Source organism: Saccoglossus kowalevskii, chromosome 14 (genome assembly GCF_978046115.1).
Source record: "Saccoglossus kowalevskii chromosome 14, keSacKowa6.1, whole genome shotgun sequence".
Taxonomy (NCBI): Eukaryota; Metazoa; Hemichordata; class Enteropneusta; family Harrimaniidae; genus Saccoglossus; species Saccoglossus kowalevskii.
In genome coordinates this window covers 16,406,182-16,429,593 of record NC_140654.1, presented here as the reverse complement: position 1 = coordinate 16,429,593, position 23,412 = coordinate 16,406,182, and the positions used below count along the sequence as shown (strand labels likewise).

The following is a 23,412-nucleotide window of genomic DNA, read 5'->3' as shown; positions in this document are numbered from 1 at the left end:
TGGGTTTTAGAAAAAAAAAAAGTCTATCCACCGTGGTTTACTCATAGTATCGCCTCCGGCAGCACAGACGTAAAAGCATTACACATGGACATTACCCGTTCAATTGTTTGATTGGAAGATTAAATGACAGACGTTGATCTGGATTATATAAATCTCGCTTTTGACAGACTTATTGGAGGGGGAGGGTTTTGATTTCATGTCCAGGAGCTTGTGCACATTAAAGTCAACAACATTTGTATTTAGTACAACAATAATAAGACTGGGGTAACTGTGTAAAATGTGTTTCATTCATGCTATGTTTTAAGATAAAATTATAATTTCTGTTTGAGTTACATGTTTATGGATCATTCTCTGTATGTCACACACAAATTTAATTCTCAAAAAAAAAGCACGCACGGATAATCTACAAATACTGTCATTGTCGGCAACCAGTAATCAAGATCTTCTTTTTTTACAATTTTGAACCTATCACTGCATCTCTGAACATAATGAACATTTTGAATAAACAAATATTTTGGAATACAGAAATGTGCATATATAGTTAAATAACGCAAAGAATTTGAATACACTGTTCGAACTAGCGTCAATACTAAAACTGTACAATCAATAATTCAATCTTGAGGTGTGGTGCAGTTACGATTACGAGATTCTACTTTGATATGTTCCGACTATATAAATAATTAAAGCACGTACCGTCACATATGCTATCTTAGGCAACTGATTGCGCATCCATGTGCCTTGGGTAACCAAAGCTAGCACTGTGGTAATACCCAAGGATACACGTGCTGGCGCTGACGTAATCTCCATCCATAGCGCCAACCAAGACAGCACGACAAGCAACAGACTCGGTATGTAAGCCTGTAGAACGTAGAATCCAATTCGACGAACCAATCGAAACTTCACTTCAACCTGGCCATAGTTTCCTGGAATACACATTAAGTATCTAAGTATGCGCTCAAAGGGTGTAATTCTTATTATCTAACACAATTAGTTTTGCAAGGAATGCCAGGGACATTTGTATTATATATTGTTAAATCCTTTGTATACGGGGGTGTGGTGGGTCTTGTGATAACAACTCATATAACATGTCTTTATTTGCGAAAATCACAAATGTAACATGCTTGAAGATATCGTGTAATAATAGTGTTCGAGTTTGCATTGGATTTGTTTATGATTTTAGACACAAAAAGCCACAGAGTTATCATTGAGAGCGAGAGAGCTACGAGACTTAAGCCCCTTTCGATGCTGTACTTGTTTCCGAAATGTTGTACTTGATTTGAAAAAAAAGTAATGCTTGTATTGTAATATGTCAAAACAAATAAATATACTGGACTATTAATATAAAAGTTATGGTATTTGTGTTATTCTACAAATGTGTGCATGTGTTATGTATGCTCAACGGAGTAGTGTTTGAAAGCCTTCATGCCATACCGCTTGCCTCCCCTGTAACTAGAATGGTTGTAATACAAGATGGCAACCTGTCGTCGTTGTTTTTGCGCGATATGTTTCCTACTAATATAATAAAGTCTGATATTGTTTATGTGCGAGTGTTCAATATCGCTTCTCAACCGGTAGCATACGAATCTTCACAGATCATTGATTTTCATAGAAACTACTGATATAGATATACGTCATATTCTAAAAAAACAACAAAAACACGTCTTACCAGTAAGATATTCTCCGAGTTTTTCTTCCCAATGTACGCCATCTACGGAATACTGTGGTAACGTGACCGTGTTGTCTAGTTTAACGGCTATTCCTTCAGTCCATTTTAGAAGAATATCGTCTGTAGTATAAGAAACTAAAATAGATAACAGAGAAGAGGGTTACGCGGATGCCACGTGCACAAAGTGTTTTTCGTCATCGAATGTACTAAATTTTCCGATCGACGTTTAGTTTTTCCCACCAGACCGAATTTATTTGGTTAATATAGGTAACGACATGGATCACGAAATTCGCCGAAAAAAATGTAATCATAGAAAGGATAAATCTTGCGAATGGCATGCACAAATTGCATTATACACTGTAAGGGTAGAAAAACAAATATACAAACAAACATATGCTGATTTCACTTCCTTTTGTCGGACACACACCTAGACGTGTATTGACTTTGATTAGGTTAACAAAGCAAAATTCTCACAATTTGAATGAAAGATTCCGCAATCGATCATGCTCAAACATAAACCATACAGTGAAAACGCTTTTTTTGTTTGACGTTCCCACGTCTGCCTATTACTTATACTACTTTCAATACGAACACGTCATCAACATATGTTTTCAATGCTATGCATATATACGTGAATTCACACTCTCGTGTCCTTTGATGCAGATAGTATATTGATTAAATGTAAATAGGTTACTGTAACATACAAGGTAGATGACTTATTTAGCGTACTCCAATAACTAAAGTTCCCCAGTAGTCGCGCCATGTCATTTTTGATGAGGCCCACGCGACGTGTACACCGTTTGTGCGATACATTGCGTGGCGACTATAGCGCGCTGCGTAATGATTGTGGCGCGCTGCTTGACGACTATGACGTGCTGCGTAATGATTGTGGCGCGCTGATTGACGACTATGACGTGCTGCGTAATGACTGAGGCGCGCTGCGTTACAACTATGACGTGCTGCGTAATGGCTGTGTCGCTGTGTGGCGACTATGGCGCGCTGCGTGACGACTATAGCCAGCTGCTTTGCGTGTTTAGCGCGCTTCGTGACGGATATGGCGCACGCTATAACGTATAATCACAATTACTTACAAGATTCCACATTTATGTAGCATTCCTGGCGATCCATTGGAAAATTCTCCAGATTCATATGGCACGACAGCTTAACGCTCATTCTAGTATAAAATACGAACACTTGATTAATTAAACAAGTACAATTTCTTTGAGGCGTTTTGAATTTGTTCATGCTTACCAGTTTTATAAAATTGCAAAATAACACATTGTCTACATAGTTAGTAGTTAGTCGACGTACAATATAGTCATATGACATATATTCGCTTTAGGCAGTACATTATTTGAGGAAAAAAAAAAACGTTTACCACATATTTATTAGAAAAATGGACTAGTCTTCATATGTGACATACATAACTTACACAACACATCCCACTCTCCAAAACCGAATTTTATCAAAATTTGTTAAATCTTATATAATAACTGAATACTGTCACAGAACTCGTATCGGAGTCTACACACGTCACTCCGTCAATAAAACTAACGTAAGGTATAGTATAAGTAGAGGAAAATGTACTCGTGTCCAATTTTTTTTTAGCGCTGGGGTTGTCATAAATGATGATAGTCACAATTTAAAGGGTTGTCCTGTATATTCATAACGAATATATGGCGTGTCGTTTAATTCAGATGTATTTCTAAGCGATTCGTAACAACTTTAGTCATTCCCAGCATATGCTCTGACGAAGATCAGTTACGCCGGTGTCAATCATACTACATTACCAACGACCATGATGATAGTATGAATTACTAACAAATTAATTAATTACGATTATCAAGTTAGGTGATTTAACCCCGGAGCTTGTTGATGCAGTGCGTACGCTGAGATATAATGAAACAAAGCAATAGTTAGTTATTAAATTAAATTTCAAAATCAGTATGTTTAACACATATTGAATCGTGATTTATATTTTAGAGGTTTTTGAAATACAACATTTACAAAACGCATAATTTAACACATTTAGCGCATAATAGGCACATGAAGCTCGTTTGTAATATCAAGTACACGTACGCATTGAAAAAAGACACATACGTTTTTCAAGATTGCCTGCAATTAAATAGGAACCTGTGATTAAAAAAATCAAAGTAGAGAAAAGACTTTAAGGTCATTTTCTGTCCTTATTGCCGGCTAATGATTATGAGGGCAATTAAATGTCATTTAAACCTATCCGTCTCTCACCACATCAACCCGCTATCTAATCTTTGGCATTGCAGTACACGTGTTTAAAAACACGACAATAGCCGCATTATCCGTCTACTTTATGAGGCCAACTAATGAGACCCATACAAATCAGAGATGGATCGCGACCAAATCCACATATAGGTAATTTCATTTAGTAATTACACAGTAGAATGCTGAAAACACTCATAAACTTCATTAAACGCGCGAAAGGAATACGTGGTCAAATCGAATTAAAACATCGATCGATGTCGAAGTGGCTTATTCGTGCGTATATACACTATCAATGTCCGAATCTTGAAAACAATCAATGCAATCTCACATTTAACCACATCTAATGATTTCAAAACATCGGATAGCCTTTCGAACAGGTAGCTATCATTACCGGGAGCTAAATTACCCCCTAGCTACCATGATATGCCTCGTGGACCACTACTTCAAACGGCGGCGAGGTAAAGCGACCGAATTAAATCTACATATCGCGTTACTGTGAAGATTTGCATGGAGGATGTGTGGCGGTAACAGGCTTACACCGACGCACTTTGATGTGGCATTGTGGTTATATAGGTCATGGTCGTGTTCATATTGTTGTCGCTTTCAAAATATATGATTATGACGCACAATTGTAGTTCTCGCCAGACATATGCATACAAAACCCGTTATTTTACACTTTTATAAATTCATAGTTCATTGTTACAACAGCTCGACTGCCGTCTCATATTTAACAGCAAACAACGAAAACTGCTCTACTTTAAAATGTAACAAAGGAAACTGACGAGATTCATGTATCTGTAGAGGTAAACACGTACAAACAATCTTCTATAAAAGATGATGTATCGACTCACTCTCTGCGTCCAGCAAACCCGTTGTAAGTATTAAAATATGTTATATGGTTATTTACAGGCATTTGAATGGTGTTATAATGAGCATAAATACAATACAAACACCTTGGTCAATATTGGATCATCGTACTTGTTTTAATGTATAAAATAACCAAATATTAATCAGGGTGTAGTGGGAGGCATGGGGAAATAACAAAAACGATGTCCGAGCTTGCAACAACAAAGTACACGTCATAAATGGAAGGTATTCGTGTAGCGCGACAGAGCTAAGAATTCATTCACAAACCATTCTAGTGAAAATAATCCGGAAATGTACGTCATGTATAGCAAAGTGATTAATACGTCTAAGAAACTAGCGACTTCTTACGTTCACGGGAAATCATTATACAGGGAGGATTAAAGTACCTGATTCGCTTACTGAGTTTTCACCTTACGATGCATATTCCTTTTTGTATGTACCATGGGTACGTAATATTACTCGCTTAACTATGCCGCCGTCTTTAAGTGTAATGCCATTGTCGATTTCGTATGATTGACGTTCGAAACGTGAGTGAACAGAAACTTCAAGAATCTAGTATGTAGCTTGAATTTGAAATGATTTCTTTTTACGATAATGGCAGTGAGAGCGGAAGAGCGAAAGAGAGAAATGGGGAGAAAAAAGGACTATTACCGATGACGTGTACATATAACGAAAGTACTATATGGTAAATAAATGTTTCACATATGTTTACGATAATGTGTTTAAATCTATTTTCATCAAATAATGGCATACATTTGTAGCAAAACAAATTACCGCCTTGAAAAACAAGTATATATATATATCGTAATGGGTGGCCAAGTAACTACTGCAATCTCGTGTCCGGGAATGAACCTTAACAGCGTGGTGTGTCAGCTACTCGGAAACGCTGCCTTATCCCAATTAATTAATTCAGGCATTCATTCCATCTCGGAATAAAAAATTCTTGCAAAATCGAATTATCTATTCAAAAATATCATACAGTGAATGTACAACGGATAATATCTGTTTCTTTGACATGTTCGAGAGTTTCCCCTGAAGTGACACGGCGGTATAGCAGGAAGTGAGTCAATGGGCGCTAATACGGTAAATAGACATCAAAATTAGAGTGGGCGGCGTCCAATCGTAATTGACCTCGGAGGTATACACTGGGATAAATATTACACAATCGTTGTATATTCTTATTCATACGTGACAATATGATCGAACAAATTAAATGCAGTACGTAAAACATGTCTTTGTAATAGAATGTTTGGTGACGGTATTCATTTAACTATAAATTGGCTTCATTTGTAATTTTATTTAATAATATTTTTTACATGTAATATGCTATTCTATATGCTTTTGTTGTATTTTTCGGGCGATCTCAATAACTACATGCAACATTCGAGACCAAGCGTGCATTGAACTCGACGCACACGCGTTTAATCAATTCACGAATGAAGATTCACAGCGATATTAAAAAGTATATCCTTGTCAGTTAACACAACATAATTCATTTATATTTTTAACTTCCAGAATTGGAGATTATTGGATATTTTGAAATATTTACCTATACGAAAAAGACTTAAATCAGGAAGCAGAATAACTTTGAATTGTCTCCCATGATTAAATAATTATTGCTAGTATATTGTGATCACCATGATTCAAATTACCTTTTGATTTTACTACTAGTGATTAGGGTGACTGACACTGACTCACAACAGTGAACTGATTACTAGTGATACACACTGAAGTAAACGAATAGACTCGGTAGCATGTCTGCGGTTATTTGGGTAAACAGCGATAAGTCATTTTTTAACAAGCTTTAACTATGTTGTACCCGAAAACAAACTATTCTGCAAATTACTTAAGACGAACACATACTGAAATACACATGCCATAATATGTAAGTAACATGCATACAATAGCCATGACGTAACTACTTAGAATCTTGCATATATATCGTGAAAATGCAATTACATGGGAGTCTGCTTTTCTAGTATAGAATTTAGGCAGTGCACACCGTATATGAGTCATAGACAAGTCAGCAATCACTACGAAGTAGGGTCGACTAGTGAGGTCACAATGCCACAATGTCCATGTAAACGTTAATCGAGGTAGGGATTTACATAAAGTACCTTTACGCAGCTAAATGGTAACTGCCAATGTGCGCATTCACGGAAGAACCTTGACAAAATTCTGATTAACAAAATATATAGAGCCACTCAAAACACAGAATAATCAAAATTGGTAACGTAATCACCTAACTCATCTGGCTTGACAGATGGAGCTATTTTAGCGGAAACAACTACTTGGCAATGGTGCGTTATTAGTAGTCATTAGTTCGTACTGCGAACAATTCGGTTTTTGTTATTACTACGCACGGATAAGCCGAGATTTATTTCCATTCGTCCGCTGACAGGTGAGACACGTGAATGATGTGTATACTTGAATCCCATGGACACATGTTTGTGCATTTCTATCATGCGCCGACGACACTGTCACTCAATCACAGGAGGGCATGATCGAACTGACTTGCTAATCTATCAGACACAAGTCAAGGCCTTTAGGTGATGATTTTTGAAAAGTCATGATGTAACGTGTCAGTAGATGGTACTGAGTATACATTAAGAGTAACCAAGTAGCTATCCCGTCGACGTCGTGATTGCAATTTGTATTCTTCAACTGGATTCGTATTACGAAAGTGTAATATAATTAAATTCTTTATAGACGCTGGTGTAACCCCACGTGTACATCAAATTCTCGTATGTTCGAACGAGTGAGCGTTCGTGAAGTGTTTGTGGAATAATCATTTATTCATTAATTATTGAAATAGTGTTTTATAATGTATTTCTGCACAAGCGCCACATGTACATGCATTCACATACCACCAACAATTACGATCACCTAATATAACACGAAGACGGCTGGCATAAGTAAGTGCATTAATATCAATCAGCAAGTACTGCAATGCGTGAAAGCATTTGAAGTATGCGTTTTTAATCTTTTCGCGAAATAATAAGTAACTAGTTGTGAGCGTCGGGTTGTGTAGGTTATATCTTTAGCGCACACACGTAGCAGGGGGAGTTGAGCATGTTTATACCTAAACAGCTTAAAACGGCCGCTGATGTAACCGTATCTAAACCCCATGTCTTTTAACAGATATCTCAAGGCTATCTGAAGTTAACAGTACTCTACACAGGCGTACGAAGTATGCAAAAACAAATATATTGAATAAATCAGTGAGAATTACCGTATCGTATATAGAACTTCCCCACGAGGTGTTATTCTGAGTAGGACACTCTGTCTTGTGGATGTACTGATATGCACTGCGGCATCTTTTGAATTGGTAAAAAATAAGTCCGGTATCCACATACCATCGGTCTGGCTGCCGCTGACGGTGATAGGCGTGGAACTGTTAAATTCTAACCGCGAGTCATTCCATAAGTGCCTAACATACATCGTTACGGAATAGTCCTGTAAACATAAGCCAATATTTATCTTAATATACAAACAATTTACTTAAATATGGTTAATTGGCATCTATATATTATTTTGAGGGAGTCGAGCTAAAGCTGCCACTGTGAAACACGGCAAGTGCCGCTCAACACTACTGTATTTGTTTACTTTCCGTATTTAATATCAATAAAGATTCAAATATACAGCAAAAACCATCGACCACGTTTGGAGATCTTACTTGACAAATATGTTTTGACATATCTAAATCCGTACGAGCTTATCACATCTTACCCATTGATCATACACTAAGTAAACGTAAGTACACACTTCAGTCAAGTTTTAAATAAACCACGTACTATATTAGTTCACATTGAATTGACATAAACAAATCGTACGTGAAACCAACCCAGACAAATGGAAAATCTAAAAAGGACGGCAAAACAGTGGGAAACATGAAATAGTGGCTTTTCAGGTTTAAAGATTACTTGTGCCGTATCATCTGTTGTAACTGTAACATTCATAATTATATACGCCTAAAGACTGGTTGAACCAAAGCGTCATTTTTTTTTGAGCCCGTACAGAACAGGGTATCACAATTATTGTATATTGGCCACCGGGGAAGCAATTAGCTGAACGTCTTCGGATCATTCAAGCAATGATAATGACACACGCACGAACTACAAAGGAATACGAATGACAGCGCATATATATATTTCAACAGTTTCCAAAGTAATGAATCGAAAACCGATTCCTCCGTGAACAACAGTTGTCAACTATGAAAACTGCGTTTTTGTGTTTGTTTGCGGCCAACGGAATGATTAACAAATAACAATCAAACGCAAATATTGCAAACTACGGCGATTGCTGTTGTGCGAATATTGATTTTGCCAGTCGTGCAATTTAGAGACTGGAAAATCTATATATTTATCACGTATAACGATCAATCTTGGAGCACTAAAGAGAAATCTTCAACGCAATTCTGTTAGAGGAATAAAAGGAATGATGATGTATATATATTTTTCTTGTTATTCCTCGTTGGCGTGTTTCCTGGTAAATGGATTGCAATTCGACTATTAGCTTGTCCGGGGGAAGAGTCTAAGGGTGGTGTAATGTGTGCCGAGTTACACGACTGAAGGCATTATGACACTCACAACACGCATATTTCACCGAGTGGCATTTAGTTATCACATTGAGGTATAGAAAAATCACGTGAAAATGTCACGCTTTCGACTATAGTTTATTCTCGATCTTTGACAATCTCCGATTGTTGCAGCCACTAAACAGCAAGAACAGCAACAGTAGTTAATAACTTGACAGGAAGCAGCGTACACGTGGGTGTCTGTGTCATGAATTTGTTTTTGCGTATCTGTTAACCGACTTAATTAGTTGATTATTAGCTAATTGCTGTGTTATGTCTGTCATCGTTCAGGCCTATTTGAAGTTTTGGACGGAACTTGGCTCAGTGATTTGGAACTAATTACGAGATATCCGTCGCGATTGTGACAGTTTATATCCATAGTTATTAATGTAGTGAACGATTAATCAAAAGATATGACGTATTCAGTACTTAGTGTGATTGGCTTTATGATTGAAGGTTACGCCCTAGAGTCTTTTACTGTTTTGTAATTGGTTAGAGTTTTGAAAATGAATAAAGAGAGTTTGAGTTGGTCTTGGGAAGCACAGCACGATAGACGCAGTAGAGAGAGAGTGCAGTCCTGGAGAGTCGAGAGTCCAGTCCAGGGGCGAGCCTTGAGGCAGTCCAGTCTTGGGCGAGTCTTGGTTCAGCCTTGTGAAAGTCTTGGGGACTTTTCCCCAGGGCGCTGTGTCTTATAGAGTGCTCCAAAAGACCGACTAAGACGAGAGCTGAAACGTATTTCGTTGTGTGTGTCTTATTTGACTGTAAAGTTAAAGTGACTTTCCCGATCCCGTACCTCAAGGGGACGAGATATAGAGACGAGACGAGTTTCCCCCCTGACAAGTGTGGAGAACCCCGAGAGAAGAGATTTTACCCCTGATATCTGCATGAGAGTAGGTATACGTGCGTATATGTGTGTGTATTATCAATTATGAATTCATTAAAGCAGCGACGCCACTTTTAATTAGGCAAGCAGTAGTGGTTTCACAACATTACAATTTTGAATTTCTACTTAGGTGTATTTAATTAGGGGGAGCTTAGAGTTGGAATAAAGAGTGGGTTGGTTTACAGAATGTCAACGCTTTCGTTAGATTAAATTAATACAAGTTTAGGTTAAATACAATATGGACGTGGTCAAATATAGTTAATAGACACATCATTGCCGAAATTAACATTACAAGATGAAACGAGCGCAACAATGACGTAACGCAATGGTGAGATATTGACATTGACTAATTGTAATGTCTATTTATTCATTTTAAGTTCGCAGAGACTATTATTATTTTTAAAAATTTAAAATAGACTACTGACCAATGGTATACCAATCTTCCAGAAAACTCACAACAGATATCAAAACGACACAATACATCATGCAAAGCTTGATTTATTGTATGATTAAATCATCAAAGTAATGCGATGTTGTCTTTGGCAGACAATAAAATGCAGATAAGATAATACTCAAAAGCAAGTTTTGAATCAACTTGAAGACAACATTAATGTTACTGCAATGGCAGCTTACGATTTATTCAACCAATTATAGCAATACTGCGTGACGTATGGACATTACATCTAACGATTAGTATCAACTCAAAAAAAGATTTACGCTAATGCAAACACGCCAGACAACAAAGTCGTCAAGGTTATACGACATGTAACGGCATTTCACTGTAAATATCTTTACTCATGTGAAGAGGAATTTCCGCAACAAATTTAATTTTAATTTTACATTGAGAATGATATTAATAACCTATTTTTTTTTACCGACCATCAAAACGTTATTTGATGTTTTATTAATAATATTGTGACTGTGATGTATAAAGCCGAATTAAACTTGACATTAGAGAAAAAGAAAACAATTAACTAGTTTCCACTATCGCAAAATCTAGTCATATGCTATAATACGTTTGTATCAGACGGCCGTCCTTCCCATATACGATATGACAAAAGGGACGGTTTAAATTGTTTTATCATTTTATTGTATACGCCATATTTTATACAGTGATATTGATTTAAATATGAAAAAAAACTATTACCGAATAAGCATACGCTCAATTTAGGAAACATGTATCGTTAATCCAATGAAAATGTTTTTATAATCACATGCAGAAGACGTTGATGACATTGCAATGAGGAGGTAATTGAAATTGTCTATTATATTGATGGAGTACTTCCCATCAACCATCTCTGAAAGATATAGCAGTGCAGTGATTAATGAGTACATGTTCCTTATTATTGCAATATTGCCCTTTCGCCTGCGTGTTGTTTAAATCACCATTGTGCTGAGCAATGTCAAATAAAGGTCTTTGGAGATCCAAAAAGTTATAATGAGTAGGTAACTTTTTGCACAAGTAGTATCTGTATCCATCTATATCGATCGCCCGATGCGAAGATTACTTTTTACTTATGACTGAGATTAGTCATAATTGATAAGTAATGAATCTAGTAAGAATGTATGCTCGTTTGCTCTTGAAATTCCGTAGCATCGACTCCATTGACTCCCGTGCTTATGATGTTTACCCAAACTGGTTGTAATTTGACTTTTTACATTTTATTTATCGAATGTAAGACGATATAACCTCTCCTCGTGTCGAAACAACGACAATTGCAGATGAGTTGGTGTATGTTTTTAAACTTTTATCAATTTATTCAAGTGATTATTGCTTCTCAGATGTTCAAATGTATTTCTTTATGATTCGTCTATTGTCTTGAAAGAATGTTTTAAATGCACACTTTATGATCTACAGATGCATAATATATATTTTCTAAATAATAGTTTATAATGATTTTTTTTAGCATGATCTCGTCTGAGCTGAAAACATTGTGTATCAGCTTACTCATTTTGCTTAATGTGTTCTTAACTTGTTTTAATCGTTCTGTAGCAGTTTCCAAGATTCTTGTTTAAAGTTCACAAATACATGTTCCATAGTCTTATTTTCACTTTTTCTTATTATTAATACTGATTTATTTAAGGCGTAACAACTATACCGTTATTATGTAATGTCAGATAGCATCTTAGTTATTACAATCGAAAAAAGCATACATAAACTATAACTTTGTTAATCTGCCAATATGCAGAAAAGATAACATCGCATGTCTTTGTTAAATTCGGTCATACAATAGATCAAACATTGCATTATGTATTGTGGGGTTTTGGTATCTGATTCAAGAACTCATCAAAAAAGGCTTGACTTGATGCCATACGATGCTAGGTAATGGGTTTCCTTTTCAAATATTTAAAACTAATAAGATGCTTTTGTGTTACACCAAAGGAATTACGATGGGCAGTTTCATTTGTCGACTAAACATTAAATCTGACAATATATGTTTTTCTAGGTGGAAGGAACGAAAATGACTTTATTCGACCCATACTGAATGCTTGTGCCTGACTACCTGTTTGTGTGTATTAAATTATTTTACACAATTCTTTAACTGCAAGGGTGACAACAAAATCATATAATTTAGATATAGCATTGCATTTATTTGAACAAATGCATGCTTAATTAATACATGTGGGAGTCCCACGCGCAGTGTTCTCTTTTTTGCCTCACTATGATTAGTGTGGTATATTTGGTGCTGTCGTTAGCATGCCAGTAATGCATACTGGAGGCCATGGATTCAAATCCTTGCAATAGATGACTAGCACTTCATCGATGTCTTTGTTAACTAATATAAGGATACATGTTTTCAAGAAGGCTCAATTTGGAATGATAATATATATATGTTGTCATTTGTATTCTATCTTTCTATTATAAGCCTGTTTTACCTTTGTGTTCCTAGACTCAAATAGTCGATTATGCTTAAGCCATATTATTTTGACTAGGCGAAGTCTACTCCTCTGGGTTAGATGGAGTATTGTCTTTCCCCTTGAGGCCAAGAGAAGGCAATTTGATCAAGCTTTCATAACACGGTTACAGGAATGAAGAACTAGCAACATAACTAGAATCATGCAGTTTAACAGCCTATATGCTAACCGACCCAATAAACTATTATAATTCAAAGTTATAATACTGGCGGATTTGTCTTCTAACTCTATAAACCACATCAGCAAAATCGGCGAGCTTAACATGCTTAACGGCCTAATAACTTAATTACTGATAAATGTGTGGATAGTTGCCTGATGACCTCGAGAGGAAGATATTAGTATCACATCAGTATGATCACTTAAAACGTAACTGTGATACTAATCTGACTGGAAGACAAACGAGGGGGTCCTACTAGTGCTTGGACATTAGACATCATTCTTAATGGCGTCCCGCTTCAGGCTGCGATTTGATAAATGATCAATAAATAACATTGATCATTACTCGATTAGATCACGTAAATCAGAATGTTGTATTCACACACTTGCATCAACTGTTTACGTAATTCAATCACGTTGGTTAGATAGTCTCTACCGATGTTCATAGACTATATACTTTGTTTCACGCCATTTGCTTAATCGTTCTGGAAAAATCTATCAACGGATGGGGGGGGGGGTGAAGTTGAGAGTTATACAGACAGTGCACCAATCTGCAAAGATATGCGAAGAAACACATCTTCTAGCGCCTAGATCATGATGAGACTTGATATCTTTATGGATTTATCGAAAACCATTGCGACTACCATTACAGTATTCAGGTGTGATTCCCTTCGGCAATAACAATTAGAATAAAGTAACGCGTAAATAGTTAAATTAGAACTCCCGTAAAGCGGACGGGAAGACTCTAGAAGCAGGTGCTCTAACGTTCATCGGACTTGTACATCGAAATACTAAACTTAGAGCTGGTTTATATCCGTTTTTTCCGCGCGTCATATGCATCGCACGGGACCCATATCGGACATGACGGCTCGCGACGACCATGACCATTTAAGGATTAGAATAAATGCACCGATGTGACATTAAAAACAAAACAAAACAGACTTTCTGCTAATTTAAAATCAGCAGATGGTCAAAGAGGAATATTTTGTTTTGCTCCACTCTAATATCACTGGCTTGTAGCGGACGACGACCTAATAAACAAGCCTCAATCTGGTTAATGGGTTATATATACAAAAAGTTTATTGTGACTGGATGTCATGAAATGACGTGTAATGATGACGTGTGAGTGAAATGTACCTTGATTGAATCCTTACGCTGTATTGAATGTAAGTTTCATGATATGCGGGATACGCACAGTTACTGCGCGGCACAGTTACTGCGCGGCACATAGTCATATCATTGAAGCAAAGATATATTGAAACAAGTAAAAAAATGCTATTAGTTTTTTCGATGCATGTGTAAGTAAGCCATAAATCAGTAGGGTCGAGCGTGACTGTATACATTAGTATAAAATTATATTATAGCCGCATGAAAAGAAATGTTCACACATTTAGCTGAAATAAAAAATAAGGATCATATAAGGGTAGGAATTAAAATAATAATCACATTGGTGGTGCGTTAAATCGCAATGTAGTCGCACAGCGCGCGCTCGAATAAACAAGCAAAACAATTGTATTCTACAGCATCGCACACGACGCGTTGCAATGATTCTAGAATTTCAGAGTCATGCCAACAATAGAATCGAAGTGTTTTATTTGTTTCAGTATGTTGTCGTCGTCATTGTAATGTTATTGTTATGTAATATATATTGCAGGCGTCGGTTCACATTCATTACGCTTTACCCTTAACGGCAACTCCAACGGCATCTCGTGGTAACGTTTACATTTAGATTACTAAATTTTACTGCGGCACCACGTAAACCTACAGCGACAAGGTGGAGATTCTCCAGGAAAACATGAACTATTTTCAATATAAATATATATGGATGTTGCGTATCCAAGCAAGTAACGCACGTCGTTGATTACAGTCGTTGCTATGGGGGAATACACACTGATGATATGTAAATGGTTAAATAATCCAACGTGCAGGCTTTTTTGCAGTCTTATTATATTTTGCTTAATAACAGCATTGAGGTTAAAGCATTACAGTGGTCGCAACGTCTTTGTTTGGCATTAATCCCAGGGGGCGCATGCAGCGCGCGTAAAATATATTGTTTGTTTACAGAAAAAAAAAACACCGCATTACGATCAGGACGTTTTAATTCGCACTATTTACGAACTGAGTCAACCCGGCTAGTTCCATTTTATTCGTACATAATATCACTCCTTGGTTTACGTAAAGCCTACAACGGCACTCAAAGAATAAATTATACAACCTACGTGATTACAAAGTTTACACCAGGCTGTAACATCAAATATATAAACTCGATCAGTTCAACCCTTGCTGATGCCCCCGTTGCAAAATTCATCTAAATACCGGCTTTATAGTACACGCATTATCGGAACAGAGACATATCACATTGATTTTTATTCCATACGACTTTTGCGTACGAATTACCTTCTTGCGAAGAAGTTATGGCATAAAAAAAGTATAATAATCGACCGGAAAATGAATGACACGGGTCACGAATAAAGTGAAGTCTCATCAAATATTACCCACATGATAAAGAGTGATTATGTTTCAGCATTGTGGTTATTATGAACATAAGTCAGTTAAATCAACGTTATTATATTAAATTGGCAACATAAATAACCCTTGCCGATTAATTTAGACTAACTACGCGGTTACTTGACAGTTTTCTTTATGTATTATGTATGTTTTTTCTAACGTGATTTGATAACCGGGAAATGAACCTTGACCTTTCTACTGAATAACACCATTTCTACCAGACCTGTTAATAAAGGGATTGTTGGCGGTCGACGGGAGCGTATATTTCAAATACTCGTGTGTGCGGGCAGTATGCGTAATGATAACGATCGCTTTCTCTCGCTTGCTGCTGTATCGTATGTACCGTAGCGCTGCAAGAACGTGACTTGGAGTAGTGATGCGATTTTTTCGATTTACAGATGTGTTACATGAATTCGAATGGAAGCATATTAATAAATCTAATAATTCACCTAAGTTGGATTATTTGATTTGTTAATTTATAATAATTCGTTTTGTTTCACCGGAAAGGATCGGGAAGAATGTTTTTAATATGTCACCGAACACAATTTCGAAATATTGAGCTATGCTTATTTTATCGGATACAATGGTGCAATGACCTGGACAGAACATGACTCCATTTTGTCACTTCATTTTGTACATGGTTTTTTTCCGAACTAATCCTTTATTTTTATTTTCTGAATTTCCTGTAACGTGTCACATTTGTACAAAGAGTACGCAGTGTTTCACATGATGGGATGCATACGTGATATACATACGAGTGTTCATTGTCTAGAGTATATATTTCAACTTGACATGTGTCTCGCGATGTAACTCATCAAAGCAAGCACATTCAAATTTAACACAGCTTACCAGGGACATCAGCTGCAACTGTGCCCGAAACTGTGTACGTACAACGGAAATCGGGTTCAGCCGTTAGGAACCTAGATTCTATATAGACGAACCGTTCAGTGATATGTATCTACTTGATTGATCAGTTTATGTAAATATGTGTTACGCACGAAAAAATGGAAAGGTCGAGATTGGTATATTATGGCTATTTTTACTAATAATGTATTAAAAACTGGCCTTGAATTACACACTTTTTCTTAAGCTATCGGCAACTCGATGTCGATTTCATATACACTAAGTTCCACCAATTATTCATGCTGTATTCATGTATAGCGTAATAAATAATGGTACTGTTTTGACATATTCGCGTTCCACCAGCTTAGGTGTCCTTAATGCACGTTTGATTCGGTTATCTCTGCTAAATTCCTGCATTCAATCGTTAGTGTCAAAATGACTGATCATCCGAGTGCAACCTACACAAATATTGACATTTTACTGGAATGTTACAGCCACGTGACTTCTAAGATGCGAGAATGTGTTTGTTTTTCTAACATGTCTCGTCCTACGCACATCAAAGATGGTGTGTCAGACTATAGTGTCATCATGTTGCTACCCATGTACTCTCAAAAACAAACCATTAAATCCATATAAACCTGTTTGTAGTAAAAGTCGCATTTGTTAGAAGAAAAAAAAAAACACGCGCAGTTTATACAATTGGACCTTGTGAACCAGCATTGATTTTATTGGAATTGAAAACAAAACTCAGTTTTCATTACTTGAGATGGAAGAAAAAATATCCCGATATATAAACCAGTGCACAAGTTAATTGCCCAGCGAGGGATGAGTTCGTCCCTACAGTTTAAGCATGCCAACTACTTTTGACAGTTTTTGAACCTGATATGAAAGTATTAAAGTAAAAAAAGAACAGGACAGGCTGCGATTTACCAGAACAATCTGCGGTTTGTTTTGTGTACCCGGTGATTTCTCCGAAGTACAGTCTGTCACTACGAGGAACGAGTTAATCGAGTCATCCGTAGCGCATCGTCACGGTCGCGACTATTAAAACGACCCAGATGCCTCATTTTGTCACGCTTCGTTAGTTTTCGGTAATATACACCCGGGAATGCGAGAGACAACACAACCCTTTCTCACGGGATACTCAGACCAAATGTTATACGACTATCCACCGCTGAGCGTTATCTAACGCTAGCATGGTTCACACCCGAACCTCCGGTACGAGTAGCTGCGTCAGATTAACATCTGCGCGGGACATATCTTATATTAGTTGTTAGTTCATGTGTACATTTAATGTGAACTATATACATAACAATTTAATACAAAAAGAAAACTCACTCAAAGATCAAACGCACACATTCACCGTACCAAATTGTATATGGAGCCTGCAATAATTGTGTGCTTTAAATAGTCGCTAAATTTAGAATTGTTGACATTTGAATCTGCAAGCAAGTCGTCGAATAAACCATGTGTCTCAAGTTCTATGGCACACAATTGTAAAGCAAAGGTGGTGACTTGATGATGAAATATGACCAGACGTCTATTTGAAAAGCGGGTCGTACCGTGTTCAGGGCTTCGAGTGATATACTAAGCTGTACTGAAGGCCAGTTTTACGAGTAGCGTATATTGCAAGCAGACTTTTGCATAATAATTAATGATCAAAAAAAAAAAAATAATATTTCAAACTCAAAAGGTTTATAATTGTATATCGATATTAACTATACGTTGAATGTTATGGAACCGAGTCGACAAATATGACACAAAACGCGCTGAATCAAACAATGTTTACGACTCGTTGATCCATTATAAAAAAATGCATTTATCGTGTAATTTGTCACCGATACTAATTTAGTAGAGTATACTACAGTATTCGACGGACGCTGCAGACTGGTGTTCACCTACTTTAGACATGCGATCGACATTTTGCCAAATACCAAAACAATTTTTGTCTACTCAAAACGTTCATTTGAATAATTTATGAATCAGATTATAAAGATAACTCTTTTTTTTATTGCATACACAAATACTTGATGTATACGAAACTGGTGCGTATATTCAAAATCCTGTGATTGATTTCACAATCTTCGCGGCATGAAATATCTCAGGGACACGCATTTATTCAAGCCTGTATGAGTTATAACAATTTTGTATTCAGGATCAGCGACGTCCCATCGACTTAAATCCGTCGATCGAGATATCAAGTCATTTGCATTCTGACGTTTTATATAATTTGACTTTTAGTCTGCAAATATAGTAGTTGTTTTATTCATACGATGCATGTTAAAGAAAGGTTGGATTAAAATACGAATGTAGTAGTAATATGATCGCGAATTGATTTTAGCTATATTAATGTATCATTTATTTCTGCATACTATTTTGAAATTGCCTAAGAATCTCCTGCTTTGTAATTTAAAATTAGTTTTTTTTTGTACCGTTAATTATTATTTGAATTTATGGATTTTACCTGATCTATTACAGCATCGTTTCCCGTATGATTGTCATAAAATCTATGCACTATGGCAACTGTCCACGATCTCAGAAAACGTATCCAGAATGTTTTGCGTAAACTACTACAACGCTCGCGAAGTGTCGTCGGTTTTATCCACGATGAGATGGTATTTTTATTTATCATTAACGTTTTTCAAAACAATGGGAAAACATCTTATTAATCAGCCCAAATACAAACATAGTTGTCGTGTTATATGTGGACAAATTCTGTCCAGCAATCACGAGTGAAGAGGGGTATGCAATGTGCTTGTCCTCAGTATCTGATTTTGTTCTCTTAGATTTGCATCTCAGTAGATACAATACGTTTGTTAATACACGTGTTTTGAAAGTGGCGCCCGCTAGCAATAAATTGTCTACGTGACGTAAATAGAAATCCGTTCCCCGACCCCGACGGTTGAATAAGATAGCCCACAGAGAAACGTGCAGAGTTAAAAGTTACTACTTCTACTCACACCATGATAGTTTTGAAAGTAACATTTTTTCCACAGGAATCCCGGTATTATGTTAAATGGGTCTAGCATGTATGAGGAATCTCCCAAGCATGGTAGCAAATATATTGATACTCGTTTAATGAAAATGTATATGAACTGCACACGTACCACTGAATGCGTTGTTGATATCGCTACCGCAGTTGTAATCATAGTTAACACTTGTATTTACGTTGCTAAAATTACACGCACAGTTTTTACAATGTCAATTCTTGTTATTAACATCGGGAAATCGCTGTCAGTGAGAATGTATTACTACGAACCCTCTACGTAGATTGTTATTGCCATGTTAATTGTTAATAATTCTACCGGAAGCGCGACCACTGAGTTAATTATTCTTCACGATAATATATGCAATATTAATTAGCCTAATTTGTATATTAATCAGAGATCGTAATATTTGAATAACTGGATGTTTGTATAGAGAAGTTGTAAGTTTCAGAATCAACTCGAGTGTACAGCTAGCGGCTTCTACCCTGTAAAAGCGGCGACAACGCGAAATGTTAACTGAACAGCTGGTTACTCCAAAACACTAATGTTCTAACATCATTTCGTAATGTACATACTCACAAACAGAACGCTGTGTCATTTGCCTTCATTAATAATTTATTACATATCACGTGATATTGAGGACCTAATTTGCATTGTTCATCCAACCGAATCCGAGATAGCTCTTATATTAGATAATTGTTACAACTGTTACAGTAGATGTAACTGCATACAATAAGGTTACACATGATACACAGTCTAGTTTACATTGCCAACAATGCAGCCGACAGGAGAACAAGTGAAGTGTGTGTCACTTTTAATCAACGGTAGGCACAAATGTATCCCGAGTTTATTGTGGGTTAAATAGCAGTGAGACATGCACGAATTAATAATTATACCCGTTTTGTTCACAATTGTAGTACAGTGTATAAGTACAGAAGGCGTGCGTAGGTTCACGTCAGTGTGTAATTACATCTAGCTGGTAAATAGTGACACGGTACATTTTCGAGAATCGTCAACATGTCTCACATCTGCGTCAAAAAAAAATGCAGTATTTCCAACTAAAATTTAGTATATCCAGAGATGACGATCAGTGTTATCTATAATAATCACTAATTTGAACTAACAGTTTCACTATCAGTTTTCCTTATTTTAGTCTAAGTTTTGCTTCTAAGACATTGGATGTACAGTCCATATATTACCTACACTACGGGATACTACACCGTGAATACGTTGAAGCTCACGGATGGGAAATGCCTTTTGATAAACAAATGTCAAAGCACCATTTTCTTTCATATCAAACATAACAACGCAAAACATGTTGTTAGAATAACCACAATAACGTACTTGACAGGTGGTTGACCCTGGATGACCTCTATTGCATTCTTGTTATTATCACGAAATTTGAGCGAATCCTAGGAGAACGTACGCGTCATTACAGGGGAAACTGACTGATTAGTCGTATTACAAAATCAAGCATAAAGGTAAACAAACAGCCAAGCATGCCGAATATCTACGCCATACCATAACCATGTCTGTTGCAACAGTGCAATTCAGTGATATAAGCAGTGCAATAATGTTCCACACCCCTAATGTCATGTACTAAAGATTACGGAAATTTGTTTGAACCATGCAAGCAGATTTGCTATCACAAATTAGCTTCATATGTTGATGGTTTTATTATTTATCATTAGGAATTTTATAAATTCAATATTTCTTGTACTTCCAGACGTTGGTTAAAATTGGCGTGAGATATAGCTCGATATATTTAAAATTGTATTTCAAATTCTTCCAGCCATAACGTCTTTGCGCACAGAAATGCGTTTCACTTAATTTTCTGGCGATTTTTCACAGATTGTTGTTTCAATTGACGAAAAAATTAGTAACTACTATTATGTTTTCCCCCATGAAAGCATACCCGAATTTGTGAAAAGTGTGATGGATCTAAAACTAACTATATTTCCGAATCGCAATAGGGTAAATTTATACTAACTGTAATCGATATTCAGGTACGGCAATTTTTTATGAAAATGTGCCAGAACGCTCTACGGTCGTTCTAATAACATTTATGTGCTAGTTTTTAATTTTCTAGAAGCTTTGATATGACTAAATTAATGGGATAAAAATTCGGCCTTACAAAATGAGATTTATTGAACTCGTGTAGTGATTTTTAAATAAAAATAATACACTAGTTTAATGAGTCTGACATTGTAGAGTCTCTCATAAGATATCCATTATTCATATCACAGATTTAAGTGGAATAGTTCATTATAAATTACATTTTCAAAATATTAGAAACTTATTCAATGGCAGAAACTGGTGGATAATTTAATTACTAATCTTAAAGGTTCGAAATCCGAAGCCTCGTGCCGACTGTGCGGAAATACTACGTACAATTCATACCGCGATGATAGATATCGAACCATTACACAAATTATATAGGCGTTTCATCCGGTATGCGGCAAATGTTGTTTTGTTCACGACATGACTCAACATGCCATTCAGCAGTCAACTTGTCGCTCAAATTAGAACTCCACATCATTTACAGAAATCTAGACTGAACGTTATTTACGCAGCATTTCACAACTGTTCATTGATGGAAAGAAATGGGGAGAATTATTTTAATTCTGGAAAACGCATTAATCATATTGCTAAATTTGTTGTAGACTAACAAAAAACGTCAATACATTTAAATGATACATAACATTCGAGTGTGTCAAATACTTCCTAAACATAATTTTGGCGTAGAGGAAAATGACAGCTGTCTGTCCAATTACTTGTATGAGTAAACGTTTTGTTGAAGAGAAGTAAGGCATTTTATGAGAAAATGGATAGGCGAAAATATAAAATAAATGATATAAATATATTTAAGAAGTGTGTATTTAAAAAAAAGACGTATTTTTTTTATTCTACACGTGCTAGTCTGTTGATACATTATCTGTACAGCTGTGAATAACGCGACATTGATATGACTGCAGATAATTAGTCAAGTTTAATTAGCAAAAATAAATTACTAAGCGAATATGAATTAATCGTGCGAGTTGTTAGTTTGACGAGAAACGTGAACAACAATGACATCAACAACCCGAAACATGGGTTTGCATCATTTCAGACATCATTCAACATTAAATCATTAATTTCCACTAAATCAGTTGGAATTTTAACAGAGGTGGATCGTTATTATATACAGATCAATATAAATAATACTCATGCAACTTGATATGTTATGTCTGTATACTGGGGTACTGGAAAGAATGACATGAGGTGTATTATGTTTGTTATGATGGATGAAGAGGAATCACAAAATATGTTATCTGAAAGTCATGGGATACATTTTGGTTGCGCGCGTTTGTAATCTAATCATCAATGGACTCCGGTCTGCTGTTAAGTATAGTCTAGATTTAGAATTGTTAGATGCGGTTTATTTGACACGGATGAGATTGAAAAGAATTGAAACCTACTACTGGATTCTGATTGATGAGATCCAGAATAGAGTCGTCGACGACGGACCTTGCATTTACATTATTGTTTCCTTCACAGTACACAAAGTAATTTGAGACACATACATATGCAATACTTAAACGGCTTTCTCTAGATATTCGGGTCAAGAGTTTATTGCGAATAGTGGTAAATTGTTGGTTATTTCCGTAAATTCGTGTGTGATTGAGTTGTTTGCGTCTCAAGACGTCATCAAGTCAATGCAATTATGCGTGGGCATTTTTTTTGCTCGGCGACTTGGGAGTGAAGGAGTTTATTCAACAACTCGAAATGT

The 23,412-nt window shown here is 36.3% G+C and overlaps 1 protein-coding gene across 1 annotated transcript in view; it reads right to left on the bottom strand.

Annotated features, from left to right (window-relative positions):
• Positions 1–23,412, bottom strand: part of LOC102803717 (glycine receptor subunit alpha-2-like) — a 122,182-nt gene that overhangs the window by 2,793 nt on the left and 95,977 nt on the right. Inside the window, exons 5-8 of the mRNA XM_085507965.1 lie at positions 8,007–8,230; positions 2,758–2,840; positions 1,667–1,801; positions 694–923 (exon numbers count right to left, since the gene is read on the bottom strand). Coding sequence (XP_085364091.1) covers positions 694–923; positions 1,667–1,801; positions 2,758–2,840; positions 8,007–8,230 — 672 coding nt within the window. The remainder of the gene's footprint in view (positions 1–693; positions 924–1,666; positions 1,802–2,757; positions 2,841–8,006; positions 8,231–23,412) is intronic.